Below are 14,652 nucleotides of genomic sequence, written 5' to 3' on the forward strand. Positions count from 1 at the left end.
ATATAATAATAAAACATATATAATAAATATTATATATAGTCCTCTTACTACATGCCAAACACTGTTACATACATTCATTCATTCAGTCCTCACAAAAACTCTTGGAAGTAGTACTGTCATCTTCATTTTACAGTTTGGGATAACAAATAACTTGAGTGGAGAGCTACCAAGAAAGACTGAGATCTCCAAGGAAAGTTACAGCTACTGAGTGGAAATCAGCAAAGAAAAGTATCTGATTTCAATGAATTACACATGTATGAGAAAGACAAGACTAACTTGGGTCAAATTCTGTATTAACCAAGAAGTTGCATGGCACAAAAGTCAGGAGTTCGCAATTTAGTTCGTGTGCCTATGTCTGGTTTGCTGGAGTCATGGCTCTCAAACTTGAGAATCTGCGTCTCTAACAACCTGCCAGATGGCGATGATGACACTAATCTGGGGACCACACCTTCATAACCACTGCCATGGAGAAAATATGAATTGTTTTTCACCTCCCACTCATAAATATGTACCTCTAATCCTTATATTCAAATCAGATTTGAAGTTTTAAAAAATTAACTACAACCAAACCCGAGCTATTCCGCTGGCGGTGTTCGATCAAACGCTGCGTAAAGTTTTCAGGGATAACTGAAGCCCAGGAAATTCAGCGTTCGCTCGACTCTGGCTTTGCAGTTGCTGCCCCTTTCCCTAGGCCGCTCTTTGAACCGTGTAACTCCCCAGCAGCCCGCGCTGCTCCCGAAGATAAGGCGGCCAGTCCTCGCCGATCCAGGCACAGCAGCCCGGGAGAGCGCGGCCCCCTACCCCGGGCAGCGCCCGCCCAACCCGCCGGGGCCGAAGCCGTAATCCGCCCCCCGCACATACACCGGACCGCGCCGACTCAAGGCCGGGTCACCAGCCTGCGTCTCGGGAAGAAGGGCACCTACCCGGCCTGCTGGAAAAGATGGCGAGCCGCCTAGCGGAGCCGCCGAACGCTTCAGCGGGCGCCTGGTTTCTGGCACCGCTTCATCGACTTACTCGGCTGGCAGCTGTGAGTCCTTCCCGGGCGCGCGGCTGATTGGCCCGCCGAGGGGGCGGGGCCTGGCTCTGTCGGCTAGGTTTAGGCCAGGGTTTTTTGATCAGCTAGCTGAACTCTCTGCAAGTGAAGCCAAATGTATACGAATGGGAAGCGTGTTCTCTTAGTATTGATGTATTTTGTAAGTCCGAATGTGCAACATCTACAATAATTGTTTAAGTAAGGTACAATGAACGACGAGGATAGTCCTATGTATGGGCGTGGAGGAGGACATGCTCACTATGGTGTAATTGGAAATTGGAAATTTTGTTTGTTTTTGTCTTTAACTGCTGCCCTGGCAGTTTCAGGAAACTCTCCAAAGACGAAATGATGAGTTTTACAAACTAGGAAGAAATGAGAAGTACACTAGAGTTACTGGCAACAAATTTGAACGCTTTTTAAATGTGTAATGTGGTACACTTAAGTGTGCATGTTGCTTATTACAATTTTTTAAGATTAAAATATACCTCACGTAAAGTTTACCATCTTAACACTTTATAATATTTTTGAATGTTTACTTATTTTGAGAGAGAGAGCGAGAGAGAGAGAGAGCACGTATGCAAGCGGGGAAGGAGTAGAGAGAGAATCCCAAGGGGACTCTGCTGGTAGAGGGGGCTCCGTCCCACCAACCCTCAGATCATGACCTGAGCTGAAATCAAGAGTGGGAAGCTTAGCCCACTGAGCCACCCAGGCTCCCTAATTTTAGCCGTTTTGAAGTATACAGTTCAGGGTCATTAAGTATATTCATATTGTTGTGCAACAGTCACCACCATCCATCCTCTATAACTCCTTCATTCTGCAAAATGAAAACTCTACCCTTTAAACAACTCATCCTTTCCCCACCCCCTTTCCCTGGCCCCTGGCAACCACCATTCTACTTTGTATCTTTACGAATTTGACCACACTAGGTACTTAAGTAGACTTATACAGTATTTGTCTTTTTGTTACTGGCTTATTTCACTTAGCATAATGTCCTCATGTTTCATCCATGTTGTAACATGTCAAAAATTCCATCTTTTTTAAAGGCTGAATAATATTTCATGGCATTGTTTACCATAGTTTGTTTATCCATTTATCTGTTCATGAACTCCTAGGTTGCTGCTCTGAACATGGGCATGCAGATATCTCTTCAAACCCTGCTTTCAATGTTTTTGGGCATATATCCAGAAGTGGGATGGCTGGGTCACATAGTACTTCCATTTTTAATTTTTTGAAGCCCACCATGCTGTTTTCTACAGTGCATGAGCCATTTTAATATGATTAGCAACAGTTTAATGAAGCCATGGCATTTAAAGGATTCTCAAGTGGAAATCATATAAAACCTGTTATCAAAATTAGTAAAAGATGCAAGGCAGAACACATTTTAATACTGGTACAAGGGCAAATGGCAGCCTTACAAGTATTTATTTATAGGATTTCTGCAGCATTTTTTTTATTTTATAGCATCTTTTATGAACCATTATTCCACAAGAATGATCAAATCATCATTTAGAGACAGTACATACTGGTTTATTTTATTATAAACATTATAAGTGCCCCCGTAAAATATTGTTACAAATACTCAAATGTCTTATTCTCAGTGATTATTCCCTGTATTCTCACATAATACAAATGTATTTAGCAGGTTTTTTGAAACAAACTAGAATCATGTATGTTTCATAACTTCATCATCTGTTTAATTTTCATTCATAAATGTGTTGTAAACATAAATGTGGGTCTCCTAAGAACACAACATTGTCCCCAGGTCTGCTTTCCAGGCTGGTGACTTTCCACAACACTCACTGTATTTGGCATCTCAAGCAGTATTTATCTGTGGAAATCTAGGCATTTCTGGGAAATTACTAAAATATCTTTTTTAGCCTATGCTAACCGGGGGGATATTTCAAGGATACCGTATATATAGCTGCTTCCTGTCAGGCTAGAATTTCAGTGAAGATCTAAAACCCCTTGTTTCCTACCCATGAGGCACTGCTATCTTTATTCTTGGAACTGCATGGGGAGGTTATCACCATCAAAGCTAATCCTGTGCCTTCAGTCACGTTCACCCCTAATGAGAGTTCCCCTTCCTCCATGATACTTAACACATTAGTGATGGGGATCCTGGCTGAAGCTATAGTAGTGTCCACTGCTAAATAGATATATCTGACAAACGGGGGGCTCCCAGAAATACTTGGCAACTTTGTAGGGGACTTACTGATAGGGTTGCCTAATAAAATATAGAATGCCCAGTTAAATTTGAATTTCAGATGAAAAATCAATATTTTTTTAGTATAACTATGTCCCATGCAAAATTTGGGACATGCTTATACTAAAAGAAATCATCTATTGTTTAATGGAACATACTTATACTTAAAAGTTATTTGTTGTGAGGTACCTGGGTGGCTCACTGGGTTGAGCATCTGACTTCAGCTCAGGTCATGATCTCATGGTTTGTGAGTTGAAGCCCTGTGTCAGACTCCAAGCTGATTGTGGAGCATGCTTGAGATTCTCTCTCTCCCTCTGCCTCTCCCCTCCTCCCCTGCTTCGCATGCTCCCTCTCTCTCCCTCTCTCTCTAAAAAAAAAAAAGAAAGAGAAAAAAGTTTTTTGTTGTTTATCTGAAATACAAATTTGATTGAGTGTCATGTATTTATAATTACTGAGTGTGGCAACTCTGGACTGGCAGGAAAGAACAAAAATCCACTGAGGTGTGCGTTGTTACTGTTATTGAATTGACAGGCTATTGAGGACAGGGAATTAGGTCTCACAGTGAATATGTTCTGGACTTCAGAGAATCCTTCGGGGAATTGTGGGAAATACAAGCAAGGTTCATGCTGAGGTCCTCGTGAAACTTATATATAGCTGCATGAATGTGGACAGCAGATATCAAAGTAAGGAAAATTTCAGACTTCAGTGAGCCAGATAGAACTACCTACTTATGATGCTAGAAATGATACAGTCTGACTTTTAAGGTGACATTGGACGTTTTGCTTCAAATCCTTTTGGAAAATAATTGGGTTTGGATGGGGGATGGTCTTACCTCGTAACTGCTTATAGAGAACAGAAAACAAATCTAGAGGGTTTTTTTTTTTTTTTTTACTGATCAAGTTTCAGCACTTAATGAATGCATTAGCTTTATAGGCTGAAATACTTCTATTTTTAATTACCCAAGAATATTCAAGATGAATGGACATTTCTTAATGTCATAACTGTACCTATTAAGTACAAATTAGTTATCTAGTTAAATGTGAACAATGTTTCCAACCTAATTTGGGTAATTGCAGGATAAACATCACTTTGGGGATTGCATTTTCTCGAATCTGTTCTCTTATTGTTCATACAAAAAATATCCAAATACCCACTTTATACCACAGTATGTATGGGTTCCAAACATACTTTAATCCTTCAGATAGAATTATAGACTAGTATAGTTATTTATACATACTCTACTACATTAAAAAAAGGTTGGCTGATTTTATCTGTGTATTTTTTTGGACCATCACATGCAGTCAGGCAGAGTTAGCATCAGTTTTGTTCAACAAAGCTGCTTATAGAAAGTGGCAGAATTCAGGGGCGCCTGGGTGGCGCAGTCAGTTAAGCGTCCGACTTCAGCCAGGTCACGATCTCGCGGTCCGTGAGTTCGAGCCCCGCGTCAGGCTCTGGGCTGATGGCTCGGAGCCTGGAGCCTGTTTCCGATTCTGTGTCTCCCTCTCTCTCTGCCCCTCCCCCGTTCATGCTCTGTCTCTCTCTGTCCCAAAAATAAATAAAAAACATTGAAAAAAATTAAAAAAATAAATAAATAAAAAATGAAAGTGGCAGAATTTGAGTTGGGCTTCTAAGGTGACTCCACTGTCTCCACTCCACTTTCTCCTTCAGTCCCAGGTCATGACTAGAGTCAGCCTAGCTCCTGTTTCCATATTTTTTTTATTGGTAAGTGAGGTTCCACCTGGGCTCCTCTCTACAGCGACTTTCCTAAGTAGTTTCCACAGATTTATCTGGCTTTTACCAGGAATAAGTAAGACATTTGTCAGTTGAGTTGGTTACACTTTGGAGTTGGGTTTCAGGATAACACCCTGCAGGTCAGAGACAGTAACTAGTGGATTCCATGCCTTTGGTGCTGGTACAAACATCTCCATCAAAACTGTGTCGTCTTGGGGTGCCTGAGTGGCTCAGTTGGTTAAGCATCTGACTTCTGCTCGGGTCATGATCTCACAGGTCATGAATTCCAGCCCCGCATTGGGCTCTGTGATGACAGCACAGGGCCTGGAGCCTGCTTTGGATTCTGTGTCTCCCTTTCTCTCTGCCCCTCCCCCACTCATTCTCTCTCTCTCTCTCTCTCTCTCTCTCTCTCCCTCTCTCTGATGAATAAACATTAAAAAATTAAAAAAAAAACCTATGTCTTCTTTAATTTCAGTAAGTAGATCTTTAATTGTTGGCTGCATGAATCCATCTTTTTTTTTAATGGTCCAGCCTGAAGTGTTTTAATACAGTCAGAATTTCTGAGGGGCACCTGGCTGGCTCAATCAGTTGAGTGTCCAACTCTTGGTTTTGACTCAGGTCATGATCTCCTTGTTCATGGGTTTGAGCTCTGATTCAGGCTCTGTGCTGACAGCACGGAGACTGCTTGGGATTCTCTCTCCCTCTCTTTCTGCCCCTCCTCTGCTTGTTCTCTCTCTCTCTCTCAAAATAAATAAACTTAAAAAAAAAAGAATTTCTGAGCAGCAAAGGTGTTATAGGTGGTGGAGGTACAGGCAGAGGAGGAGGTGGAGGGAGTGGAGACAGAATCCGATGAGGAGGAAGACGGCTCGCCGGCTGTGGCAGCATGGGAGGAAGTGCAGCTCAGGATTCTCCAGGGATGGTTAGGACACAGGCAGGCACATTTGTAAATTTACCACTTATGTGACACATTTGACCAGAGCTCGGACAGGTCAAATTTTCCAAGATGGTCCTTCAGTGCTTCCTGGAGTTGGCACAATTCACTTTCCAAAATGCAAAACCATGGGGCGCCTGGGTGGCGCAGTCGGTTAAGCGTTTGACTTCAGCCAGGTCACGATCTCGCCGTCCGTGAGTTCGAGCCCCGCGTCCGGCTCTGGGCTGATGGCTCGGAGCCTGGAGCCTGTTTCCGATTCTGTGTCTCCCTCTCTCTCTGCCCCTCCCCTGTTCATGCTCTGTCTCTGTCCCAAAAATAAATAAAAAGCGTTGGAAAAAAAAACAAAACAAAACAAAATGCAAAACCGTTGTTTTAGACCAGGAAGTTCTTAGTGGCAGATACAGAATGGAAAGATGGGGTCTTTCAATACTTCTAAACTCTGGGCCATTGCAGTTCCTACACCAGTTGTACATAGACCACACTCTATTTTACTGTATCTTTGATACTGGGAAATTTGAAGTTCCAGTATGATCTTAGCTTCTGCTGAGTGTTATCTATTGAAGCAATAACCACTCTTTCTGGTGATGGTGGCAGACTGGGAAGTATAATTAGCTTGAACTGAAAGTGAAAGGCTTTTTTTTTTTTTTTTTTTTTGGATAATCTTTTCACTTTGGCTTTTAGCTTTCTTCCTCATTGTGTCAACTTGGGCATGATTTAAGTCTAAGAGCCTGGGAATTAGATAGAGTCAGGGTAGTGGCCTTTCCCTTGCTATAGGGGCTACACTATTTTATGCAAGAGTTCCAATTTCTCCACATCCTTGCCAACACATATAATCTCGTGTTTTTGATAATGGCTATCCTAATGGGTGTGAGGTGGTATCTCATTGTGGTTTTCATTTTCACTTCCCTAATGAATAGTAGTGTTAATCATGTTTTCATGTGCTTATTGATCATTTGTCTACATTCTTTGGAGAAATGCCTCGTCAAATACTTTGCCCATTTTTTAAATTTATGCTTTTTAATGTTTATTTTTGAGAGACAGAGTGCGAGCAGGGGAGGGGCAGAGAGAGAGGGAGAACAGAATCTGCAGCAGGCTCCAGGCTCTGAGCTGTCAGCACAGAGCCTGATGTGGGGCCCGAACGCACACAATGTGAGATTATGACCTGAGTCGAAGTTGGATGCTTAACTGACTGAGCCACTCAGATGCCCCCCTTTGCCCATTTTTTAATCTGGTTGGTTTTTTTTTTTTTGGTTGTTTTTAAGCTATAGTTCTTATATATTCTGGATATTAATCCTTTATCAGATATATGATTTGCAGATCTTTTCTCCCATTTTGTAGGTTGCATTTTCTCCCTGCTGATTCTGTCCTTTGGTACCTGAGTGGCTCGGTCAGTTAAGGGTCCAATTCTTGATTTCAGCTCAGGTCATGATCTCACAGTTCTTGAGATCCAGTCCTGCACAGTCAGTGCAGTGCCTGCTTGGGATTCTCTCTCTCTCTCTGCCCCTCCCCTGCTCACTCTCTCTCCCTTTCAAAATATTTTTTTAAAAAATAAGATTTGAATCAGACTTCTGATACTTCTGTGGGAAGGGGTTAAACATTTCTGCACCCCCCTCCCTTCCTCACTGTCCTTCCCCAACCCCACTGAGAAGGGTTCAGAGAATGTAGATACCTCAATTCCCTTATTTTCTTGTTTACATGAACCTCTAAGAATCTATCCGCCTCCATGCCATGGAGAAGACAGTGTGGAGGCATGGGAAAAAGGAAATATATAATAAGATGTTTATTAAAGTAATTTCTAGTGCTTATTATCTAATGCACTGCAAAATGAATTCTATATCCCATATATAGGAGGATCGTAAAGTTCTCTCCTTGATAGTGATGGAATAATTTTATGAACACTTTTTTACCATGAAGTTGAACTGGTCTGTATCAGGAAAATGCCTTTTTTTCCTAGTTTTAAACTTAACACTAATGACCTGCTGTAATGTGTAGAATGTGTAAAATTAAGCATGGAAGTAAACTGAAGAGGAGATGTGGCAAATTTTAACAGAATTCCCTTCTGCAAAGGTAGGAAAACAGTGTACCCTCTGAATATATACAACTAATTAGATTTCATTTCTTTCCAAAGCACTCAGTTCAACATATTTGTAGTCTAACTTGCAATTTATGTCTTTTCCTGGGCTTTTATTAATCAACTTTCACAATATATCCAGGATGGATAGTTCCCTAGACTGTGAATAAAAGAAATAGGAGATACACAAAAGTTAGGCCAGGAGTTAAAAAGTAAGTTAGTAGGGGCACCTGGGAGGCTCAGTGGATTAAGCGTCCATCTCCTGATTTTGGCCCAGGTGATGATCTCATGGCTGTGGGATCGAGCCCCACATCAGGCTCCCACACCGAGCGTGGAGCCTGCTTACAATTCTTTTTTCTCTCTCTCTCTCTCTCTCCCCCTCCCTTCTCCTCTCCCCTGCTCATGTTCTCTTTCTCTCTCAAGTTAAAAAATAAAAATAATCTAAAAAGTAAGTTAGTAGAACTATAGGAAGAAATTTAAGAAATTGATTGTGGGGTTCACCCACTGGCCACAACACTTCCAAGTAAACTGGAAAAAATAACACTCTAAATTGAAAGTCACAGACACTGAGGAAGAGGAATTCTTTTAGATGTCAAGAGGTCTTTATTGAAATAATAGCACAGTTACACTTCTAATAATATCCTTTCCACTTGTATACAATAGATTAAAAATGCTTGCTACATACAGTGCACAGACAGTTCAATAATTAGAACCAACTCAACTGCATTTGAAATAAATAAAATAGCCTATTTAATAATTTAAAGTAAAATTACTGTACAATATGAAAATAAAGATACATAAATGTTAGGATCTACAATGCCATAGAAATAAAATCATTATTCTGCATTACACAAAACAGTGCAAGAAACAAATCCAAATAAGCTTTTGGAGTGCAAAGTTTAAATTTTTCCATTTTAAATTATCATGCAGACATAGCATTTCAAACCATGCTATAGTCTATGGCAAATTTTTTATTTTTAAGAGGAAAAATGCTAGCCAGTCAGTTTACTGTACCATCAAGTGTTGCATCACATAGCGCTGCTGCTCTGCTTCTACAGTACAGTTTAGAAGGGAGGTATCCTGTTGCATTCAAAAAACTGAAATTAACAAGTTTCTGAAGCAAACATATTTACCTTTTAAGCCTGAAACGAAATAGTGTGACAAAATAGTAATTATATCCCTGGGTTTAAGAAAGAAAAGGCCAATACCACATAATGAACTAAGAAGCAGTTTTCCGTCCATCTTTCAACTCCATAATGATCCTTAGTGAAAATAACCATGTAACTTTTGAGAGACATAAAAAATTCTGACCTCTAGCTGACAAGTGATACAGTATCATGGGCTTGTGAGAAAAGTAATTTCTGAACACCTATGTTTAATTCGTGTAGAGCTTGGTTGCGTTACATGTAATAATATGCTTAAAGTATAGCTCAATTTCAATGTGTATATAAAACTGTTATTTAGGCAAAGACCAAGGAATGCATTTAATACTAAACCGTAAACACATCGTCCACCTCGGAGTGCACACTGACAACATAAGAGCTCTTCCGCAGACTTTGGCAACAAGACTACATATAGCAGATCACAGCAGCACGAGCTCACGTGGAAGACTGAAAGCACTGCAGAATAACACCACCCAACAGTTCCTATCAAAGGGATACATGGTAATAAGGGGCCTCCTCGTGCTAAGCTGCTTTCCCAGTCAGTCTATGTTCTTCAGATTTGTTATTTTCACAACTCAGTAGTCTTAAGTCTCTGTGCTTTCACTGCATAGATTGACACTGGGTTACTCTATCCGTTGTAAGTCCAGAGGGTTACAGTTCTGTCTGCAGAGGACGACAGGAAGGACAGATCCTGGGTGTGCCATCTGCACTGAATCACTTTGTCCTTGTGCTCCCCTACCACCATGATAGGAAGCTGCTTAGTGAGATCTCCTAAATTAAAAAGAGAGATACTGATTTACAATACAAAATAAGTATATGTATAGATTTCACACACTTCTTGTTACTTGAAGACATTATAGTATACAAAGTCCTAAACTACATCAATTTAATACATTTAAAGGTTCAAACAGGGATAAATTATTGAATATCTGTTAGTAGGATTGGGTAAAATATACACAGCAACATTGGACACAGCTGCCACTCTCTCCTTGAAACTATCTCTCAACTTCTCTCTGACTTTGGTGCCACTACATCTTGGTTTCCTTTGCTGGTTTGCTGTTGTTCCTTTCCCAGGAATCAGCCTTCAAATTTCCTGTTTACTTTATATCCACTTCCTACGAAATTTCATCTAGTACCATGATACCATGGCCATTTGTATACTTATGACTCACACATTTCGCCTCCAACCTTGACTTCTCACCTGAGCTCCAGACTAGAATGCAAATAGCTATTCGACATCTCACTTGACTGCCTCATAGTCATCTTCATTTGTTCAAACTGAACACTTGATTTTCTTGCCCAAACCTGTTCCTCCTATCTTCCTTATCTCAATTAACAGCACCACCTAGTTGCTCATGCCGAAAACCTAGGAATCAGCATTCCGCTAACTCCTCAAATTTAATCCAAATTAAAATATATCTCAAATTCAGTCACTTTGCACCACCCTCCACCTCTACCACCCTAGCCCAAGCTACTATCAATCCCTCAACTGAACTGTTCTGATAATCTCCTGATATTTATACTTATAATCCATTCTCCCTACAGAACTCAAAATTACCTTTTGAACAGTATCAATAGATATCAAATCAGATCACTCCCTGTTTTAAATATTCCAAAGGATTCCCATTATGCTTTTTAAACATGCCTATAAAACCCTGCCTCAGGGGCGCCTGGGTGGCGCAGTCGGTTAAGTGTCCGACTTCAGCCAGGTCACGATCTCGCGGTCCGTGAGTTCGAGCCCCGCGTCGGGCTCTGGGCTGATGGCTCAGAGCCTGGAGCCTGTTTCCGATTCTGTGTCTCCCTCTCTCTCTGCCCCTCCCCCGTTCATGCTCTGTCTCTCTCTGTCCCAAAAATAAATAAACGTTGAAAAAAAAAAAAAAAAAAAACCCTGCCTCAGATTTATTCTTCTGTCCCTCACTCCCTTAGTTCTCTAAGTCCCAGCCACACTGGCTTCTTGTAGCCTCGTGAACATGTTGAATTCACTCCTGCCTCAGCACCTCTCCAGAAGCTACGATCTCCTCCTGGGGTCCTGCCCTGGCTGTGCCTTCTCATCACACAAGTCTCTGCACAAATGGCATTTCCCTAGAGAGATCTACCTGAGCCTACCTAAAATAGCCTTCCCTATCCACCCATTCTCTCCCACCTTGCTAATTTTTTAACTGCACTTACCAATACTTGAAATTACATCATTATCTGGTTTACTTTTTATTGACCTCTAAAATGTAAGCTCCAGGGGTGCCTGGGTGGCTCAGTCGGTTAAGCGTCTGACTTTGCCTCAGGTCATGATCTCATGGTTCGTGGGTCAAGCCCCACGTTGGGCTCTGTGCTGACAGCTCAGAGCCTGGAACCTGCTTCAGATTCTGTGTCTCCCTCTCTATTGCCCCTCCTCTGCTCCCACTCTGTCTCTCTCAAAAATAAATAAATATTAAAAAAATATATTTAAAATGTAAGCTCCATCAAGGAGGAAGTTCCCTGTCTTATTCATCTCTCTTCTGTCTCTAGTTGATACAAAATAAATGATTGCTTACTAAGTGATTAAAAATAAAACTAGATGCTGAAGATATAATTACACATATTATACATTTTTTAAAGCAGAAGCAGGGGTGCCTGGGTGGCTCACTCGGTTAAGCAGCCGACTCTTGGTATCGATTCAGGTCATGATCTCATGGTTCGTGCGTTCAAGCCCTGTGTTGGGCTTGCACTGACAGTGCAGAGCTTGCTTGGGATTCTCTCTCTCTCTGCCCCTCCCATGCTTGAGCTCTCTTTCTCTCTCAAAATAAATAAACTTTAAAGTAGAAGCAAAGTGGAGTACATAAATGTGTATTTTAACATCTACCATCATTGAACTCAAAATGATTCATTGTAATAAGTGCTGATTCTTTTCAATATTTTAAGAACTACTTAATAAGACTATTCACTTGATCTGTTTAATAATTTTCTATAAGTCACATCAATACAGTACCAGTAATTTGACCACTGAATACTATAAAACTAAAATTTGAAAATATTACATAGTCGATTACAGCGGATTAACAACAACATCCCAAATAGCCATAAAAATCCTGGAAGAGAGCACAGGCAGTAATTTCTCTGACATCAACAGTAGCAACATTTTTCTAGGTATGTCTCCTGAGGCAAAGGAAATGAAAGCAAAAATGAACTCCTGGGGCTACAGCAAAGTAACAAGCTTCTGCACAGCAAAGGAAACAATCAACAAAACAGAAAGAGAACCTATGGAGTGGGAGAAGATACTTGCAAATGACATATCTGATAAAGGCTTAGTAACTAAAACATAATAAAGAACTTACACAAACACACACACACATCAAAAAAAACCCCAAATAATTTAATTAAAAATGGGCAGAAGACATGAACAGACATTTCTCCAAAGACAGACAGATGGCCAACAGACACATGAAAAGATGCTCAACATCACTCATCATCAGGGAAATACAAGTCAAAATTACAAATGAGTTATCAACTCACACCTGTCAGAATGGCTAAATCAACAACACAACACAGGTTTTGGTGAGGATGTGGAGAAAAAAGGAATTCTTGTGCACCCAAAAGGTGGGAATGTAAACTAGTATAGCCACAATGGAAAACAGTACAAAGGTTCCTCAAAAAATTAAAACTAGAGTTATCATATGATCCAGTAATTCCATTACTGGGTATCTACCCAAAGAACACAAAAACGCTAATTCAAAAGATATATGCACCCTTGTATTTATTGTAGCATTATTTACAATAGCCAAGATATGGAAGCAACCCAAATATCCACAATAGATGAACAGATATGGCACACACACACACACACACACACACAGAGGAATATTACTCAGCCATAAAAAACAATGAAGTCTTGGCATTTGCCAACAACATGGATGGAGGGTATAATACTAAGTGAAATAAATCATTCAGGGAAAGACATATACCATATGATTTCACTCATATGTGGAATTTAAGAAACAAAACAAAGAAAACAAGGAACAAAAAAACCAGAGTCTTAACTAAAGAGAACTGATAGTTACCAGAGGGGAGGTGCATGGGGGATGGATGAAATAAAGGAAGGGGAAAGGGATTACAAGTATAATTATCTCAATGAGCACCGGGTGATGTATGGAATTGTTGAATGGCTATATTTTACACCCAAAAGTAATATAACACCATATGCTAATTATACTGGAATTTAAAAAGAAAAATTAAAAAAAAATATGTGGATTAAAAAAAATCCCAAATAGGAGAGACCACAAAAAAGGAAAAAGTCAATCTCTCTCACCTTGCAGGTCTGTCACCTTTATTTTCATATCATAGGATCCTGTTAGCAAGTAGTGAGCTCCAGGAGAGAATCGAACAGAGCGAACATCGCTGGAATGAGGATGATAACTTTGTACCATTCTTCCTCCTCTTATGTCATACAACATGCAGCTAGAATCTTCTTGTCCTGTGGCCAAGAGACGTCCACTGGGATCTACAGCTACAGATGCCACTGCACTGCCTGTATAGAAGACAGAATAAAAGTTTCACATGGAAAAACCAATACAGCTAAACTACAACAGCTAATTGTGTTCATGGAACCATACATTAAAAATTTAATGTAGCTGGGGCACCTGGGTGGCTCAGTCGGCTGAGTGTCCGACTTCGGCTCAGGTCATGATCTCACGGCTTGTGAGCTTGAGCCCTGCGTCGGGCTCTGTGCTGACAGCTCAGAGCCTGGAGTCTGCTTCTGATTCTGTGTCTCCCTCTCTCTCTTCCCCTAACCCACTCGCATTCTGTCTCTGCCTCTCTCAAAAATAAATAAACATTAAAAAAATTTTTTTTAATGTAGCTTGTCAATACTGTTAAGGAAAAATCCAAATCCACATTCAACCATGGACACCTGGATGGCTCAGTCAGTTTAGTGTCTGACTTCATTTGAGGTCATGATCTTGCTATTCATGAGTTCGAGCCCTGCAGAGGGCTCTGTGCTAACAGCAAGGAGCCCACTTCAGATCATCTGTCTCCCTCTCTCTCTCTGCACAATCCCCCCATGCATGCATACACTCTCATTCTCTCTCTCAAAAATAAACATTAAAAAAAAACATTCAACCAATAAACACTTTCATCTTTTTTAGAGACAAAGTGTAAGCAAGATTCTATGAGAAACAAGAAAGTCTGTTTTTTTTTTTTTTTTTTTTTTTTTTTTTATCATCTGGGAGAACCCCCTGGGACACCATTACCTATGACACAATAGTACAATAGATGAGCCACTATTCCTAAGGCAGTGCTATCACTGCTGGATAAGTGTCCAGAAATATTCCCGTAACCAGCTCAGAGTCTAGTTAAGGGAATAAGAAATTAAGTAACAAAATATGTTTTAGGACATAGTAGAGGAAATGTGTCTAAGCAACATAAGAATAATTGCCAGCAGGAACTGGATGAAAATAAGTGCTGAGTTCACAGGTTGCATCCCTAAATCCAGATTAGGCATTTTCAATGGGGGTAATAATGCCCCCAAGGGAGTGCAAAATGGTTTCCAGG

At 40.6% G+C, this 14,652-nt stretch overlaps 2 protein-coding genes and 1 pseudogene across 16 annotated transcripts in view; all 3 read right to left on the bottom strand.

Annotated features, from left to right (window-relative positions):
• CLCC1 (chloride channel CLIC like 1) overlaps positions 1-1,002 on the bottom strand; it is a 27,660-nt gene extending 26,658 nt beyond the window's left edge. For 2 of the 3 annotated variants that reach the window (XM_043575738.1, XM_043575736.1), the window contains exon 1: positions 924-1,002. The gene's annotated coding sequence lies outside the window, so the exon portion shown is untranslated. Of the gene's footprint in view, positions 1-570 lie in introns of all 3 variants that reach the window. The other variant, XM_043575737.1, reaches the window with a different exon arrangement.
• LOC122479437 lies at positions 1,003-6,609 on the bottom strand (annotated as a pseudogene).
• Positions 6,610-8,549: 1,940 nt separating this feature from the next.
• WDR47 (WD repeat domain 47) overlaps positions 8,550-14,652 on the bottom strand; it is a 70,760-nt gene continuing 64,657 nt past the window's right edge. For all 13 annotated transcript variants that reach the window (XM_043575741.1, XM_043575742.1, XM_043575740.1 and 10 more), the window contains 2 exons: positions 13,412-13,630; positions 8,550-9,903 (listed from right to left, as the gene is read on the bottom strand). In XM_043575741.1, the coding sequence (XP_043431676.1) occupies positions 9,761-9,903; positions 13,412-13,630 (362 nt within the window). In that variant the 3' untranslated portion in view covers positions 8,550-9,760. The remainder of the gene's footprint in view (positions 9,904-13,411; positions 13,631-14,652) is intronic.

This window comes from Prionailurus bengalensis, chromosome C1 (genome assembly GCF_016509475.1).
Source record: "Prionailurus bengalensis isolate Pbe53 chromosome C1, Fcat_Pben_1.1_paternal_pri, whole genome shotgun sequence".
In the NCBI taxonomy this organism is placed as follows: domain Eukaryota; kingdom Metazoa; phylum Chordata; class Mammalia; order Carnivora; family Felidae; genus Prionailurus; species Prionailurus bengalensis.